General features: G+C 44.6%; 1 protein-coding gene across 1 annotated transcript in view; it reads right to left on the bottom strand.

Moving 5' to 3' along the window:
- Positions 1-17,670, bottom strand: part of LOC122935391 (titin homolog) — an 848,771-nt gene extending 831,101 nt beyond the window's left edge. The window contains exons 1-4 of the mRNA XM_044291163.1: positions 17,640-17,670; positions 17,505-17,558; positions 13,545-13,604; positions 6,193-6,249 (exon numbers count right to left, since the gene is read on the bottom strand). Of these exons, the coding sequence (XP_044147098.1) occupies positions 6,193-6,249; positions 13,545-13,604; positions 17,505-17,558; positions 17,640-17,670 (202 nt within the window). The remainder of the gene's footprint in view (positions 1-6,192; positions 6,250-13,544; positions 13,605-17,504; positions 17,559-17,639) is intronic.
- Positions 17,671-18,317: the final 647 nt, after the last annotated feature.

The following is an 18,317-nucleotide window of genomic DNA, read 5'->3' on the forward strand; positions in this document are numbered from 1 at the left end:
CATTGGGTCATTCAGAATAACTTCACACACCCGCTACTGTGCATTTCCAAATCTAATTCTGTCACTAAACCCATACCTGTCACCCAGCGCCTAAATACTAGGCCTCAAATTTATATCCCGCTAAATCTCTCGTTACCGCTGTCCTGTTGTGGCTGGGAAAGTTATTTAGTGTCCGTCAAAGCACATTTTTTGTTCTGGGTTGAAATACAATTCCCAATTTAGCAATTTCATAATTTAGTCGTTTCTGCTATATCAGAGCTATTTGAAATCTATCCCTAAAAGGGTAGATCATATTGAAGGTGCACATAGGGTCATTCAGAATAACTTCACACACACGCTTCTGTGCATTTCCAAGTCTAATTCTGTCACTAAATCCATACCGGTCACCCAGCGCCTAAATACTAGGCCTCAAATTTATATCCCGCTGAATTTGAATACAATACATTGGGCCAAATAATATATTTGTTGTTGTGGTGAACCATAACAATGAGAAAAACATCTAGTAAGGGACGCGGACGTGGACATGGTCGTGGTGGTGTTAGTGGACCCTCTGGTGCTGGGAGAGGACGTGGCCGTTCTGCCACATCCACACGTCCTAGTGTACCAACTACCTCAGGTCCCAGTAGCCGCCAGAATTTACAGCGATATATGGTGGGGCCCAATGCCGTTCTAAGGATGGTAAGGCCTGAGCAGGTACAGGCATTAGTCAATTGGGTGGCCGACAGTGGATCCAGCACGTTCACATTATCTCCCACCCAGTCTTCTGCAGAAAGCGCACAGATGGCGCCTGAAAACCAACCCCATCAGTCTGTCACATCACCCCCATGCATACCAGGGAAACTGTCTTAGCCTCAAGTTATGCAGCAGTCTCTTATGCTGTTTGAAGACTCCGCTGGCAGGGTTTCCCAAGGGCATCCACCTAGCCCTTCCCCAGCGGTGAAAGACATAGAATGCACTGACGCACAACCACTTATGTTTCCTGATGATGAGGACATGGGAATACCACCTCAGCATGTCTCTGATGATGACGAAACACAGGTGCCAACTGCTGCGTCTTTCTGCAGTGTGCAGACTGAACAGGAGGTCAGGGATCAAGACTGGGTGGAAGACGATGCAGGGGACGATGAGGTCCTAGACCCCACATGGAATGAAGGTCGTGCCACTGACTTTCACAGTTCGGAGGAAGAGGCAGTGGTGAGACCGAGCCAACAGCGTAGCAAAAGAGGGAGCAGTGGGCAAAAGCAGAACACCCGCCGCCAAGAGACTCCGCCTGCTACTGACCGCCGCCATCTGGGACCGAGCACCCCAAAGGCAGCTTCAAGGAGTTCCCTGGCATGGCACTTCTTCAAACAATGTGCTGACGACAAGACCCGAGTGGTTTGCACGCTGTGCCATCAGAGCCTGAAGCGAGGCATTAACGTTCTGAACCTGAGCACAACCTGCATGACCAGGCACCTGCATGCAAAGCATGAACTGCAGTGGAGTAAACACCTTAAAACCAAGGAAGTCACTCAGGCTCCCCCTGCTACCTCTTCTGCTGCTGCCGCCTCGGCCTATTCTGCTGCTGCCGCCTCGGCCTCTTCCTCCGCCTCTGGAGGAACGTTGGCACCTGCCGCCCAGCAAACAGGGGATGTACCACCAACACCACCACCACCACCTCCGTCACCAAGCGTCTCAACCATGTCACACGCCAGCGTTCAGCTCTCCATCTCACAAACATTTGATAGAAAGCGTAAATTCCCACCTAGCCACCCTCGATCCCTGGCCCTGAATGCCAGCATTTCTAAACTACTGGCCTATGAAATGCTGTCATTTAGGCTGGTGGACACAGACAGCTTCAAACAGCTCATGTCGCTTGCTGTCCCACAGTATGTTGTTCCCAGCCGGCACTACTTCTCCAAGAGAGCCGTGCCTTCCCTGCACAACCAAGTATCCGATAAAATCAAGTGTGCACTGCGCAACGCCATCTGTGGCAAGGTCCACCTAACCACAGATACGTGGACCAGTAAGCACGGCCAGGGACGCTATATCTCCCTAACTGCACACTGGGTAAATGTAGTGGCAGCTGGGCCCCAGGCGGAGAGCTGTTTGGCGCACGTCCTTCCGCCGCCAAGGATCGCAGGGCAACATTCTTTGCCTCCTGTTGCCACCTCCTCCTTCTCGGCTTCCTCCTCCTCTTCTTCCACCTGCTCATCCAGTCAGCCACACACCTTCACCACCAACTTCAGCACAGCCCGGGGTAAACGTCAGCAGGCCATTCTGAAACTCATATGTTTGGGGGACAGGCCCCACACCGCACAGGAGTTGTGGCGGGGTATAGAACAACAGACCGACGAGTGGTTGCTGCCGGTGAGCCTCAAGCCCGGCCTGGTGGTGTGTGATAATGGGCGAAATCTCGTTGCAGCTCTGGGACTAGCCAATTTGACGCACATCCCTTGCTTGGCGCATGTGCTGAATTTGGTGGTGCAGAAGTTCATTCACAACTACCCCGACATGTCAGAGCTGCTGCATAAAGTGCGGGCCGTCTGTTCGCGCTTCCGGCGTTCACATCCTGCTGCTGCTCGCCTGTCTGCGCTACAGCGTAACTTCGGCCTTCCCGCTCACCGCCTCATATGCGACGTGCCCACCAGGTGGAACTCCACCTTGCACATGCTGGACAGACTGTGCGAGCAGCAGCAGGCCATAGTGGAGTTTCAGCTGCAGCACGCACGGGTCAGTCGCACTACAGAACAGCACCACTTCACCACCAATGACTGGGCCTCCATGCGAGACCTGTGTGCCCTGTTGCGCTGTTTCGAGTACTCCACCAACATGGCCAGTGGCGATGACACCGTTATCAGCGTTACAATACCACTTCTATGTCTCCTTGAGAAAACACTTAGGGCGATGATGGAAGAGGAGGTGGCCCAGGAGGAGGAGGAGGAGGAGGAGGAAGAGGGGTCATTTTTAGCACTTTCAGGCCAGTCTCTTCGAAGTGACTCAGAGGGAGGTTTTTGGCAACAGCAGAGGCCAGGTACAAATGTGGCCAGCCAGGGCCCACTACTGGAGGACGAGGAGGACGAGGATGAGGAGGAGGTGGAGGAGGATGAGGATGAAGCATGGTCACAGCGGGGTGGCACCCAACGCAGCTCGGGTCCATCACTGGTGCGTGGCTGGGGGGAAAGGCAGGACGATGACGATACGCCTCCCACAGAGGACAGCTTGTCCTTACCCCTGGGCAGCCTGGCACACATGAGCGACTACATGCTGCAGTGCCTGCGCAACGACAGCAGAGTTGCCCACATTTTAACCTGTGCGGACTACTGGGTTGCCACCCTGCTGGATCCACGCTACAAAGACAATGTGCCCACCTTACTTCCTGCACTGGAGCGTGATAGGAAGATGCGCGAGTACAAGCGCACGTTGGTAGACGCGCTACTGAGAGCATTCCCAAATGTCACAGGGGAACAAGTGGAAGCCCAAGGCCAAGGCAGAGGAGGAGCAAGAGGTCGCCAAGGCAGCTGTGTCACGGCCAGCTCCTCTGAGGGCAGGGTTAGCATGGCAGAGATGTGGAAAACTTTTGTCAACACGCCACAGCTAACTGCACCACCACCTGATACGCAACGTGTTAGCAGGAGGCAACATTTCACTAACATGGTGGAACAGTACGTGTGCACACCCCTCCACGTACTGACTGATGGTTCGGCCCCATTCAACTTCTGGGTCTCTAAATTGTCCACGTGGCCAGAGCTAGCCTTTTATGCCTTGGAGGTGCTGGCCTGCCCGGCAGCCAGCGTTTTGTCTGAACGTGTATTCAGCACGGCAGGGGGCGTCATTACAGACAAACGCAGCCGCCTGTCTACAGCCAATGTGGACAAGCTGACGTTCATAAAAATGAACCAGGCATGGATCCCACAGGACCTGTCCGTCCCTTGTCCAGATTAGACATTAACTACCTCCCCATAACCATATATTATTGGACTCCAGGGCACTTCCTCATTCAATCCTATTTTTATTTTCATTTTACCATTATATTGCGATGCTACCCAAAGTTGAATGAACCTCTCCTCTGCCTGTGTGCTAGGCCTAAATATATGCCAATGGACTGTTGCAGTGGTGGCTGACATGAAGCCTGATTCTCTGCTATGACATGCAGACTAATTCTCTGCTGACATGAAGCCAGATTGTCTGTTACGGGACCTCTCTCCTCTGCCTGGGTGCTGGGCCTAAATTTATGACAATGGACTGTTGCAGTGGTGGCTGACGTGAAGCCTCATTCTCTGCTATGACATGCAGACTGATTCTCTGCTGACATGAAGCCAGATTGTCTGTTACGGGACCTCTCTCCTCTGCCTGTGTGCTAGGCCTAAATATATGCCAATGGACTGTTGCAGTGGTGGCTGACGTGAAGCCTGATTCTCTGCTATGACATGCAGACTGATTCTCTGCTGTCATGAAGCCAGATTGTCTGTTACGGGACCTCTCTGCTCTGCCTGTGTGCTAGGCCTAAATATATGCCAATGGACTGTTGCAGTGGTGGGTGACGTGAAGCCTCATTCTCTGCTATGACATGCAGACTGATTCTCTGCTGACATGAAGCCAGATCCTCTTTTACGGGACCTCTCTCCTCTGCCTGGGTGCTGGGCCTAAATTTATGACAATGGACTGTTGCAGTGGTGGCTGACGTGAAGCCTCATTCTCTGCTATGACATGCAGACTGATTCTCTGCTGACATGAAGCCAGATCCTCTGTTACGGGACCTCTCTCCTCTGCCTGGGTGCTGGGCCTAAATTTATGACAATGGACTGTTGCAGTGGTGGCTGACGTGAAGCCTGATTCTCTGCTATGACATGCAGACTGATTCTCTGCTGTCATGAAGCCAGATTGTCTGTTACGGGACCTCTCTGCTCTGCCTGTGTGCTAGGCCTAAATATATGCCAATGGACTGTTGCAGTGGTGGGTGACGTGAAGCCTCATTCTCTGCTATGACATGCAGACTGATTCTCTGCTGTCATGAAGCCAGATTGTCTGTTACGGGACCTCTCTGCTCTGCCTGTGTGCTAGGCCTAAATATATGCCAATGGACTGTTGCAGTGGTGGGTGACGTGAAGCCTCATTCTCTGCTATGACATGCAGACTGATTCTCTGCTGTCATGAAGACAGATTCTCTGTTACGGGACCTCCCTCCTCTGCCTGGGTGCTGGGCCTAAATATATGCCAATGGACTGTTGCAGTGGTGGCTGACGTGAAGCCTCATTCTCTGCTATGACATGCAGACTAATTCTCTGCTGACATGAAGACAGATTCTCTGTTACGGGACCTCTCTCCTCTGCCTGGGTGTCGGGGCCTAAATATCTGAGAATGGACTGTTCCAGTGGTGGGTGACGGGAAGCCAGATTCTCTGCTATGGAACCTCTCTCCAATTGATTTTGGTTAATTTTTATTTATTTAATTTTTATTTTAATTCATTTCCCTATCCACATTTGTTTGCAGGGGATTTACCTACATGTTGCTGCCTTTTGCAGCCCTCTAGCTCTTTCCTGGGCTGTTTTACAGCCTTTTTAGTGCCGAAAAGTTCGGGTCCCCATTGACTTCAATGGGGTTCGGGTTCGGGACGAAGTTCGGATCGGGTTCGGATCCTGAACCCGAACATTTCCGGGATGTTCGGCCGAACTTCTCGAACCCGAACATCCAGGTGTTCGCTCAACTCTAGTTAGGTGCCTTGCCTCTAATGCAAACGGTCATGTGTTCGAATCCCAGCATGAAACTTTTCTGAAATACAGTCTAAATTAGATTGAAATACACTTCGGTGTCCCCAAGCACATACTATGTCCATATATGGACATAGCTATATATGGAGTCAGAGCATGGACTCCTAAGCCGCGGACTCACACTGAGAGATTCCCTCACTGTACAGCGATCTTCTGCATAGAAATAGAGGCTAAATTATATTTAAATACACTGACTCGAGCAAACTAGTGTTTGGCCGAGCATGCTCCCTGAACACTAAAGGAGAGGGTTAAAACAAGATGTCTAAATAAAAAATAAGGCTCCATAGATTCTAGTAAAAAAAATAAAAATAAAAATTGATGTAGTATAGTATTTGTTTCCTGTATATTGGTATTAAGTTCTATGAAGAACTAATCTAATAAAGAAGTTTTGTCTCTTTTCAAATATCCCAAGCCACTTTACGTCAGAATGCTAGGCACTTACCTTTGGCTGGGGCTTTTTTCTCAAACTTTGCAAGTTTTTCTGGTTCTACTTTTCCATCTATTTAAGAAAGAAATGTTATTGTAAGACGCAAACTTCACTAGATATTTAAGTAGGTCATACTTAGAAGTGGTTCCAATAATTCTTCAGAATATATATAGTGTATATTCATTGAACAGGAGTGGGACTGATCAGCCAACCATGGAATGAAAGAGGGTATGTGGAACACTAAGCTTTAACACATAGGCTCTTAAAGGCTGTTAAGCAGTAGTAAGCATTGCTTACATTATACCTGGTATTGCAGCTCAGCTCAATTGAAATAAAAGAAAATTAACTTTTATGTTACAAATAGTCAGCAGACAGCTTTGGTTTTTGGAAGCAGGGGCGGGCTGGGCCGGGGGGCAGGGAGGCAATTGCCCCCCAGGCCGCCCTAAAAAAACGGCCGCCTGTCTTTAACAAAAAAATGTTTTTATATATTTATTTTATTTCTCAGAGCCGCATCGACGACCACCACAGGTGGCGCGGCCCTGGATGTAATTGCGGTGGCCAGCAGTGGCGGCGGGCAGATACAGATGGCTGTGCTGTGGGGCAGGGGAGGCAGAGGCGTGTCCCTCCCCTGCACTAATGCCTGCAGCCTATCAGAGGCCGACTCAGGCAGAGCGATGACGTAATTATCATCTTGCCGCCTGAGCCGGGCAGCACACAGCAGGGACACAGGCCGGAAGAGGCCTGCATCGCTGCTGATGGAGGTAAGTATTAGCACTATGGCTATGAGGGAGCTGGCACTATGGCTATGAGGGAGCTTGCGCTATGGCTATGAGGGAGCTGGCACTATGGGGGGGAGCTGACACTATAGGGGGGGCTTGCACTATAGGGGGGGCTTGCACTATGGGGGGCTGGCACTATGGGGGGGGTGGCACTATGGGGGGGAGCTGGCACTATGGGAGGAGCTGGCACTATGGGGGAATTTCTTACTAACACATTATGGTGGGGGCACCATGGGGGAGAGGAGCACTATGGGGGTATCTGGGGGCTCTGGGGGTGTTTTTTAATTATTGGCACATTATGGGGGCACTATAGGGTAGATCGGCACTATGGGGCATCTGGTGTTACTATTTGGGGCACTATGGGGAAGTGGGGGCTCTAAAGGGGCCTTTTGTATTGGAACAATATGGGGGCACTATTGCATTTGGTGGCACTAGGGGGGCATTTTTTACTGGCACATTATGGGAGGCACTATAGGGGAGAGCGGCACTATGGGGCATTATTTGGGGGCACTATGGGGGAGTGGAGCACTATTGGGGCATATGGTGGCACTAAGAAGGGGCATTTTTTACTGGCATATTATGGGGACACTATGGGGAAGGGGGAGAGGAGCACTATGAGGGCATTTACTGGGGCACTATATAGGGGTATTTTATACTGGCATACATTATGAGGACATTAGCTCAACTGCGGGCACTAAGCGGGGATGTTTCATGTACTGTCATATTATAGGAATAATTAGTACTACTAGGGGGTATTATGGGGAGCTTTACTACTGGGGGGCTATGAGGAACATGATTACTAGGGCACTATAGGGGCATTATAACTACTAAGTGTGCTCTGGCAGATAATTATTTCTATTGGTGGGATTTTGGGGAGCACTGTTACTTTGGGGGCACCCTGGCATAGTATCAGCTTAGCACAATTATTTTTGGGGGACATTATCTTTATACTATTAGTGTCTGGGTGCAGTTATTTTTTAGAGCACTGTGTGCCAATAATTGTTTAAGGGGGCACTATCTGTGTGGTAGTAGTGTTTCCAGGGGGACTGTTTCTGCAGTATTGTATTGGGGGCACTATCTGTGTGGCAGCAGTATTTCCAGGGGGACTGTTTCTGCAGTATAGTATTGGGGGCACAGCCGGCACAGTATTGGGGGAACTATCTGTGTGGAAGCAGTATTTACAGGGGTACTGTTTCTGCAGTATAGTATTGGGGGTGGCAGGAAAGGGTGTTCAGAAGATGTGAAGATTATGGAAATGTGGGAAACTAATATCTGTTAATCTCTTCAGAGACAGGAGATGGCAGAAAAATCATCATGGCAGTCTGGTCTGAATGGAGAAGATGAGGAAAGAGAACGTTTACAACTAAGGTGACATCACTGGATGTAAGAGGTATGTGGCGCTATGTAGGATATGTAGGAGAAGAGATGCTCCGGCTCCTCCCCCTGCCATTTGCAGGAGGATTCAGAGCTGGGTGAGGACGGCGAAAGGGGGGGGGGGGGGGGGCAGGCCACGGGCAGGTGGCAGATGGTAGGGGGAACCACAGTCCTTGAGCAGGATCTGGGGAGGGAGGAGCTTCCTGGCTGTATCCTGCTGTTTATTGTATAATGTGAAGCAGGCAGTGCAGCCATATAATGCTGTTCTAGCCCGCAATCTACAGCCGGTATTTGACAGTAAACACAGAATCCTAATCAGCTCTTGCATACCCACTTCTCCAACCCCAGCTCCCTCCTGCCCTACAGGTGGGAACCCTTTTTCTGCCATCTGCATTTCCTCCTTTTACACATCATCTAATATCGATGAGAATAGGTAATCTGGAACAACCAGCTCCTCTTCTACCCCTATATTTTTAATTTTCACTTCTTTATAAGCTGGTGGTTGGGGAATAGATTGTATCATATCTGCCCAAGAGACAGCAGATTGTGGTCCTTAAATAACTCACCCAGAAACAACATATAGGACATCAGCAGTAGTGACTTAAATAAAGCACTGCAGATGAGATGTTAAACTTATAATTAGCTGTTAAATCTGCTGAATCACACCTGTCTCTAACTGCTTGCCTCTCTCTACATTACCTCCCTTTTCCTTTCCCTTTCAGTCTCCATGGACTTCTATGTTATGATGTAATCTGTTCCTTCAATGAACAAACACTCCATTATGGTTTCAGCAAGAAGAATTTCTCACAAATTTCACAGAGAAGGTTGGTTTAGAGAATGGGGCAAGTGATCTGAACTAGAGCATGGTATTATTCTCTGATAATATTTATCATATACACAGTTCTATGGAATGCATGGAGCTTTAATAATAAATCATAATAAAGTTTCTTATATTAAGTAAGATTCATTTATGAAAAGTTGTGTGAAAAGTTAGTGAACACTTAAATGTTTAAAACCTCTTCTAACATATCTGTTTTAGAAATAATTTGCACATGTTTTGTAACAAAAATTCAGGAGCATCTATTTTTATGACTGTATGTTATGCCATTCTTTATTACTATTATGAATTACAAGAAGGTTCACATGAGTGTTACCAGTTGCAGGTACAGTACAGACCAAAAGTTTAGACACATCTTCTCATTCAAAGAGTTTTCTTTATTTTCATGACTATGAAAATTGTAGATTCACACTGAAGGCATCACAATTATGAATTAACACATGTGGAATTATATACATAACAAAAAAGTGTGAAACAACAGAAAATATGTCATATTCTATGTTCTTCAAAGTAGCCACCTTTTGCTTTGATTACTGCTTTGCACACTCTTGGCATTCTCTTGATGAGCTTCAAGAGGTAGTCATCTGAAATGGTTTTCACTTAACAGATGTGCCCTGTCAGGTTTAATAAGTGGGATTTCTTGCCTTATAAATGGGGTTGGGACTATCAGTTGCGTTGTGGAGAAGTCAGGTGGATACACAGCTGATAATCTTACTGAATAGACTGTTAGAATTTGTATTATGGCAAGAAAAAAGCAGCTAAAGCAGCTAAGTAAAGAAAAACGAGTTGCCATCATTACTTTAAGAAATGAAGGTCAGTCAGTCTGAAAAATTGGGAAAACTTTGAAAGTGTCCCCAAGTGCAGTCACAAAAACCATCAAGCGCTACAAAGAAACTGGCTCACATGCGGACCACTCCAGGAAAGGAAGACCAAGAGTCACCTCTGCTGCGGAAAATAAGTTCATCCGAGTCACCAGCCTCAGAAATCGCAGGTTAAAAGCAGCTCAGATTAGAGACCAGGGTCAATGCCACACATAGTTCTAGCAGCAGACACATCTCTAGAACAACTGTTAAGAGGAGACTGTGTGAATCAGGCCTTCATGGTAGAATATCTGCTAGGAAACCACTGCTAAGGACAGGCAACAAGCAGAAGAGACTTGTTTGGGCTAAAGAACACAAGGAATGGACATTAGACCAGTGGAAATCTGTGCTTTGGTCTGATGAGTCCAAATTTCAGATCTTTTGTTCCAACCACCGTGTATTTGTGCGACACAGAAAAGGTGAATGGATGGACTCTACATGCCTGGTTCCCACCGTGAAGCATGGAGGAGGAGGTGTGATGGTGTGGGGGTGCTTTGCTGGTGACACTGTTGGAGATTTATTCAAAATTGAAGGCATACTGAACCAGCAGGGCTACCACAGCATCTTGCAGCGGCATGCTATTCCATCCGGTTTGCGTTTAGTTGGACCATCATTTATTTTTCAACAGGACAATGACCCCAAACACACCTCCAGGCTGTGTAAGGGCTATTTGACCATGAAGGAGAGTGATGGGGTGCTGCGCCAGATGACCTGGCCTCCACAGTCACCGGACCTGAGCCCAATCGAGATGGTTTGGGGTGAGCTGGACCGCAGAGTGAAGTCAAAAGGGCCAACAAGTGCTAAGCATCTCTGGGAACTCCTTCAAGACTGTTGGAAGACCATTTCAGGTGACTACCTCTTGAAGCTCATCAAGAGAATGCCAAGAGTGTGCAAAGCAGAAATCAAAGCAAAAGGTGGCTACTTTGAGGAACCTAGAATATGACATATTTTCAGTTGTTTCACACTTTTTTGTTATGTATAGAATTCCACGTGTGTTAATTTATAGTTTTGATGCCTTCAGTGTGAATCTACAATTTTCATAGTCATGAAAATAAAGAAAACTCTTTGTCCCTGTATAGTCTGTTATTATCCAATCAGTACTGCCAGTGTTGACTGTGTAGGAACACCCCCAACTGATATTTCTCATTTGGATCTTCATTGCAGACTGCTGGCAATTCATTTAGGAACTTCTAGCAGGATTAATAAAGGAATGGCACAACAACTATTGCAATTTAGTTATTATTTTATTCAAATCACTAACCTTTGGCTATGACCTTTTTCTCAGGCTTTTCAAGCTTTTCTGGTTCTGCTTTTGCAACTATAAAATATATATATATATATATATATATATATATATATATACCATTGTAAATCATTGTGATTACAACGTAGAAAATAATAGATTAAATTTTTTGTACTTATTATTAATGCTGAAAAATAATCAGTGTTGTATTTTATGGCAATTCTCCATTATTTAAAAATACCCAATATTCAAGAGGTGCCTTGCCACCCCTGAGATATTACAAGAAGATATCTGTATATGGCTTCCCTATACTTTTTATTACATGCCATACAATGCTTTTCTAGGGCAACAATTAGTGACATCTAATAATTAATATTGTCAATTTATTTCCGCTTATTTGTATTGTATATCTAATTTTCCCATCTTGACCTGATATGAAAACACAAGAGGATTTGCAACCAAGTATTAAAAAGTGAAAGTTTGATTTATGAATATTATTATGTCCCATTACTTTTGGTCCCTTAACAAGTGGGATGCACATATGCAAACTGTTGTAATTCCTACACCGTTCACCTGATTTGGACGTAAATACCCTCAAATTAAAGCTGTCAGTCTGCAGTTAAAGCACATCTTGTTTGTTTCATTTCAAATCCATTATGGCGGTACATAGAGCCGAAAATTTTAGAATTGTGTTGATGTCCTAATATTTATGGACCTGAGATGTATATGAATCATAATGACTTTTAGCTCCCTTTCACCTTGCATTAGGTGGCGGTGAAAGCCCTTTAAATGAATGACAATCAACCTGTATATCATCAATTGTCGCTCTTTATTGGACAGGCATCGGGCTGTGTAAGATAACCCTAAGTTTATTTTACTGATATCAAGGTCACACAGCTTTAGTAAAGGGATTTTCCAGGACTTCCGCAGGATAGGTGACTGATATAGGATCATTGGAAGTTTGACACCTGCTAGCAGGAGCCCCAGCCAATGGAACTAACACAGTGTACGGAGCTTTGTAGTGGCTGTGCAAGGTTAATGCAGCTGTGAAAGTGAAAGGAAGCTGAGTTTTAATTACTCAGAATAGCCACTATACGGTGTATGAAGCTGTTTACTTCTGGCTCTGCACATTTATCTTAGTTCCGGTGGCTACATCTCCTGCTAGTAGCTGATCAGTGGGGGTGCTGAGTGTCAACTCGCCACCAATCTGATATTGATGACTACTCTAAAAATAGGCCCTTAATATCTTAGAAATTCAGAGTGTTATATAATAATCAATAATCTCTGCACGAGGTAAACAGTTGGTTCTTTCTTTCTTGGTTGTTTCTGTATGGCAGAACTTTGTTGACAGAATCCATCACCACTTGATTTCATGGAATATTATAAATGTCATAAAGATATATGTGAAATCTTCTGTGAAATCTGCATCTGTCACTCAAGTGTCCTTTCAGTTAGTGAAGAACCACTGTTATTATACATAGAGAAAAATATGTGACTGCAACTTTGCCCAGCTACACATGTCCTTCCTTGCCCTCTTGCACAAAGATGAATACATTTTTCAAAACAAATCAAATTTTTTAAGAATTTTCCCCCAAAAAATCCCAAACGTTTGTGATTTATCCTATAACAATTTCTTTAGATAGTTGCTACCATCAGAAGACATCTGCCACTAAAATTAGATATTTTGGGATAATTTTTTATTTAAAAAATCTGACAGTTGAGTGTTTTTAAACCAGCAGGTTTTTTTTACCACCAACTACCAACCATTCACCTATATCCATAATGTCACTTTTACATTACTAATGCTGTATTACAGTTAAATAGCTTAAAAGAAGTTGGATGCAGTCCTAAGAGACCCCAGAGTGTCATACACAACTTTTCAGGGCAATTGGGGAACTTTTGATCCTGGTCAAACTTATTCAGAATGAATCGAATCTTGACATCGAGTTAGACCCAAAGCTAATTTTGGCAAATTTGCTTATCTGTACTCTGCAATAGATGTGCAGCTATCCAGCAAATTTTTACAAATGTTACTAAGCTAACTATGTTCATCTGTCATATTTGCATCTCACCTCTTCAAAAGATTGTCTCAAGTCTATGTGTTACATAAGGGCATATAGACACCATGGAGGAGATCCTTCACTTGGGCTTCTATTCTGTTAGCCAAAGCTCAGATCCACTATTACTATCCACAAAACACCATATGTGCCTGGATACTAACTAACTTAAAGAAATATTAGTCCACATGCCATTCAGTTTTTAAAATTACAAACCTTTCACAGAGACTTTCTTCTCAGCCTTGGCCTTTTCTTTAGAGTCCTCCTTTGTAGATTCTGAAAGAAGGAGTACAGAATATAGTATAGTAAAGTTAAATAATGGCACAGACAGTAGTAATAACATAAATTGTTTAGAAGCACAGGGTCTGTACAAATTCTTTCCAATCTTGATAGCAGAATTCATTTTCTAATATAACAATCATGCAGGGCAAAGAAAGGCATTTTATGGAGATCAGGTGATGTACCGTGCTCTCCATGGGGAAAGCTAGGCAAAGGCTTCCGCCTAGCAGTAATCCCAGTGATGTCTTTGGCGCTAATGGGTAGGCTTTAGCGCTGCCCTAGCCTGTAAAACAGCTAGGACAGCGTTAAAGCCTGCCCATCAGAGCCGGTGATGTCACCACATACACTGCTAGGCGGTGTGCCCTGTGGTGCTGCATATTGTTATGACACTCTATTGTTAGACATCTACAGTCACAGTGATGAGACGGGCACCAAGTTAAATTGGTCTCCGGGTATGTGATAGTCGTGGAGCTTGTCACAAGGATCTTGTGTGAAGTAAAAGTATATAAAGCTGGCAGGAGCAGGTTTAGCTTTGCAAGGGTGATCCTTGTTGGCTTTCAAGTGAATTCTAATCCTGCTTTCAGTTAATTGACTTTTTAAATAAAAAAATAAAAAGTAATAAATAATGAATAGGTAAAAAAATAATATATACAGTACAGACCAAAAGTTTGGACACACCTTCTCATTCAAAGAGTTTTCTTTATTTTCATGACTATGGAAATTGTAGATTCACACTGAAGGGCATCAAAACTATGAATAACACATGTGGAATTATATACATAACAAAAAAGTGTGAAACAACTGAAAATATGTCATATTCTAGGTTTTTCAAAGTAGCCACCTTTTGCTTTGATTACTGCTTTGCACACTCTTGGCATTCTCTTGATGAGCTTCAAGAGGTAGTCACCTGAAATGGTCTTCCAACAGTCTTGAAGGAGTTCCCAGAGATGCTTAGCACTTGTTGGCCCTGTTGCCTTCACTCTGCGGTCCAGCTCACCCCATACCATCTCGATTGGGCTCAGGTCCGGTGATTGTGGAGGCCAGGTCATCTGGACAGCACCCCATCACTCTCCTTCATGGTCAAATAGCCCTTACACAGCCTGGAGGTGTGTTTGGGGTCATTGTCCTGTTGAAAAATAAATGATGGTCCAACTAAACGCAAACCGGATGGAATAGCATGCCGCTGCAAGATGCTGTGGTAGCCATGCTGGTTCAGTATGCCTTCAATTTTGAATAAATCCCCAACAGTGTCACCAGAAAAGCACCCCCACACCATCACACCTCCTTCTCCATGCTTCATGGTGGGAACCAGGCATGTAGAGTCCATCCATTCACCTTTTCTGCGTCGCACAAAGACACAGTGGTTGGAACCAAAGATCTCAAATTTGGACTCATCAGACCAAAGCACAGATTTCCACTGGTCTAATGTCCATTCCTTGTGTTCTTTAGAACAAACAAGTCTCTTCTGCTTGTTGCCTGTCCTTAGCAGTGGTTTCCTAGCAGATATTCTACCATGAAAGCCTGATTCACACAGTCTCTAGAACAGTTGTTCTAGAGATGTGTCTGCTGCTAGAACTCTGTGTGGCATTGACCTGGTCTCTAATCTGAGCTGCTGTTAACCTGGTGAGGCTGGTGAGGCTGGTGACTTGGATGAACTTATCCTCCGCAGCAGAAGTGACTCTTGGTCTTCCTTTCCTGGGGCGGTCCGCATGTGAGCCAGTTTCTTTGTAGCTCTTGATGGTTTTTGTGACTACACTTGGGGACACTTTCAAAGTTTTCCCAATTTTTCAGACTGACTTACCTTCATTTCTTAAAGTAATGATGGCCACTCGCTTTTCTTTACTTAGCTGCTTTTTTCATGCCATAATACAAATTCTAACAGTCTATTCAGTAGGACTATCAGCTGCGTATCCACCTGACTTCTCCACAACGCAACTGATGGTCCCAACCCCATTTATAAGGCAAGAAATCCCACTTATTAAACCTGACAGGGCACACCTGTGAAGTGAAAACCATTTCAGGTGACTACCTCTTGAAGCTCATCAAGAGAATGCCAAGAGTGTGCAAAGCAGTAATCAAAGCAAAAGGTGGCTACTTTGAAGAACATAGAATATGACATATTTTCAGTTGTTTCACACTTTTTTGTTATGTATATAATTCCACATGTGTTAATTCATAATTTTGATGCCTTCAGTGTGAATCTACAATTTTCATAGTCATGAAAATAAAGAAAACTCTTTGAATGAGAAGGTGTGTCCAAACTTTTGGTCTGTACTGTATATAAAAGTTATAGCTCTATTTATGTCACGGTCATATTGTTGTTTGACCATGACGCGGTTGCCGTGCAGACTGATTGCCCGTGGCAACGTGTTTTGGTCAGTTTGCACATGCATTTCCCCTTTAAGCTGTCTCTCCCTGTGGTTTGGTGAGCGAGGGGTTAATTCTCTAGCTAGTGGGGATTTAGGTGTGTTCTGGGTGTGGCTACTAGCTTGACTTTATCTGTGGCTTCCTGGTTGGGGGCAGTGGCACTCCAGCCTTGTTTCATCATGGATCTCTGCTCCTTTCCTGGGTGAACTTTCCCAGTTCTTGAGGGCCACCTTGCTGAACATAAATTGTCTTCCTTTTGTATGCTCCTTATACCCTACCTCACTTATTATATGTTAGGTGTGGGTTTATGTTCAGGGTGTGTGTTGTACGTCTTCGTTGTTTGTCCCTGCATGTATGTTAGACTTTTTCCCTGTGTGCTGTTTGCTCTGTAAGAGGGTTGGTTTCCCGGATGGGTGAACCATTAGCTTGTATGCAGCTCTGCCTGGTGCTGCCATGCACCTTGCAGCATTGTGGTCCTGGCGGAGTCTGGTGTGATGGATACCTGTGTGAGTTGTTGGTATGGCGTTCTGTTTAGTGTTAGGGCTCCTGTACGCATGCACAGGTTCTAGTCGTGGAGACTTCGGCAGGTAAGTGTGTTGTCTTGTTTTCTTACCTGCCGATCCTCTTGCTGTATATGGTCTCTCCTTTTCCCTGCTACTAGGCCTTTTGAGACTCCTGTTCTTCCTTGTCCTGGAAGAACAGGGCCAGGGCGCCTCTCCTCAGCTCCTTTGTGAGGGATTCTCAGGGTGACTCAGGTCCTCAGATATCCAGGGTATGAGTCGTCCTACCATCCAGGTCTGCTCATACAGTGAGGAGTTAGGGAGAGGATTACCAGACAATGTATATCAGGGGTGCACAACCTGCGGTCCGGGGGCCACATGCGGCCCATGATACCATTCTGTCCCCAACTATCTGGTAACAGGCATGTATGCCTATGTCTTGTGGCTGCTCACATGTATTTTTCATGTATTTCTCCCATTAGATGGGAGTCCTGGAAGTGTAACTAGACATTAATGGTATATAATGTGTTTTCAATATGCCATAAGTACAATATTTCGTCCCTCGTTATTGGTTCAGTCTAGCAATGTGGCCCCCAACCAGGAAACGTTGTGCACCCCTGATGTATATTGTGTTTTAGAAACCCAGAGTAGCATACTACGGTCTCTCTAGCATTATCTTTCTCTGATTTGTCCAAAACAAATCATAAGAACTTCAGGTTTGTTGACAAAAATTGCAATATTTTATTAAAAAGAAAAAAGCTAAATAGATATAGATAGATATATAGATAGAGAGATACAAAAACAAAAAGTAAGGCAGCACTTTAAATATGGTGAAAGGTTGAAGACCCGTTTAATAATAAATGGATCTTCACCCTTTCACCATATTTGAGGAGTTGCCTCACTTTTTGTTTTTTGGAATTATCAGTGGAAGAAATACCTATCTTCCCTGAGGAATTGCACCCATATCTACACTTTCTAACTGTGCTGCTGTCTACTTTGCAATTAGATAGATAGATAGATAGATAGATACCTTTGACTGGAGCTTTTTTCTCTGCTTTCTCCTTTTGTGCAGGTTTTTCCTTTTCTATAACAAAACAAAATGAAAATCAACAAATTAATTTTTGTAAAGAAATTAAGAATAAAAAAAATATCTGAATGTATGTACTCATCAAAAGAATTGTCTGGCGGTATAACATTTTTGTACATGGGGTAGAGTGACCTTTATTGTTGGGTGCAAATATTCGAATAGCGAATATTAATTGCGAATATTTGGAATATAGTGATATATATTCGTATTTTTGATTATTCTAGATTTTTTTTTCATCTGAATACATGATCCCTCCCTGCTTCTTGCTTGCCGACAAATGAGAAGGCTGCAATGTCTTTGTCTGAGCTTAGCAACATCCCTAGCAACCAATAGGAAAGTTGCCTATCCCTTACAATATAAGAACCTCCCCAGCAGCCATTTTCTACATTTTTTTTAAGTTCTAAGAGAGACAGCAGTGTCTTTGCTGTGCTCTGTGCTTTCCACTCATTACATTAGATAGATAGTTAGATAGTATATATATATATATATATATATATATATATATATATAATGCAGATAGTCATTGTAGGTTATATCCTGATATAGTGTAGCTGTTGAAGTACAGTGTGTTAGGTAGTGTGATAGGTTCTGCTGTCCATACATACAGGTTGACCTGCTAAAATGGGAGGTTTAACTTATTGTGCCAAAATATGTGCATAATTAATTGCCAATTAGCACAATTGCAAATATATTGGAGCACTCTATCTAATATATAAAGCTGAGTGTATGTGTGTGTGTGTGTGTGTCCGCTAAAGG

The sequence above is a fragment of the Bufo gargarizans genome, chromosome 4, assembly GCF_014858855.1.
Source record: "Bufo gargarizans isolate SCDJY-AF-19 chromosome 4, ASM1485885v1, whole genome shotgun sequence".
NCBI lineage: Eukaryota > Metazoa > Chordata > Amphibia > Anura > Bufonidae > Bufo > Bufo gargarizans.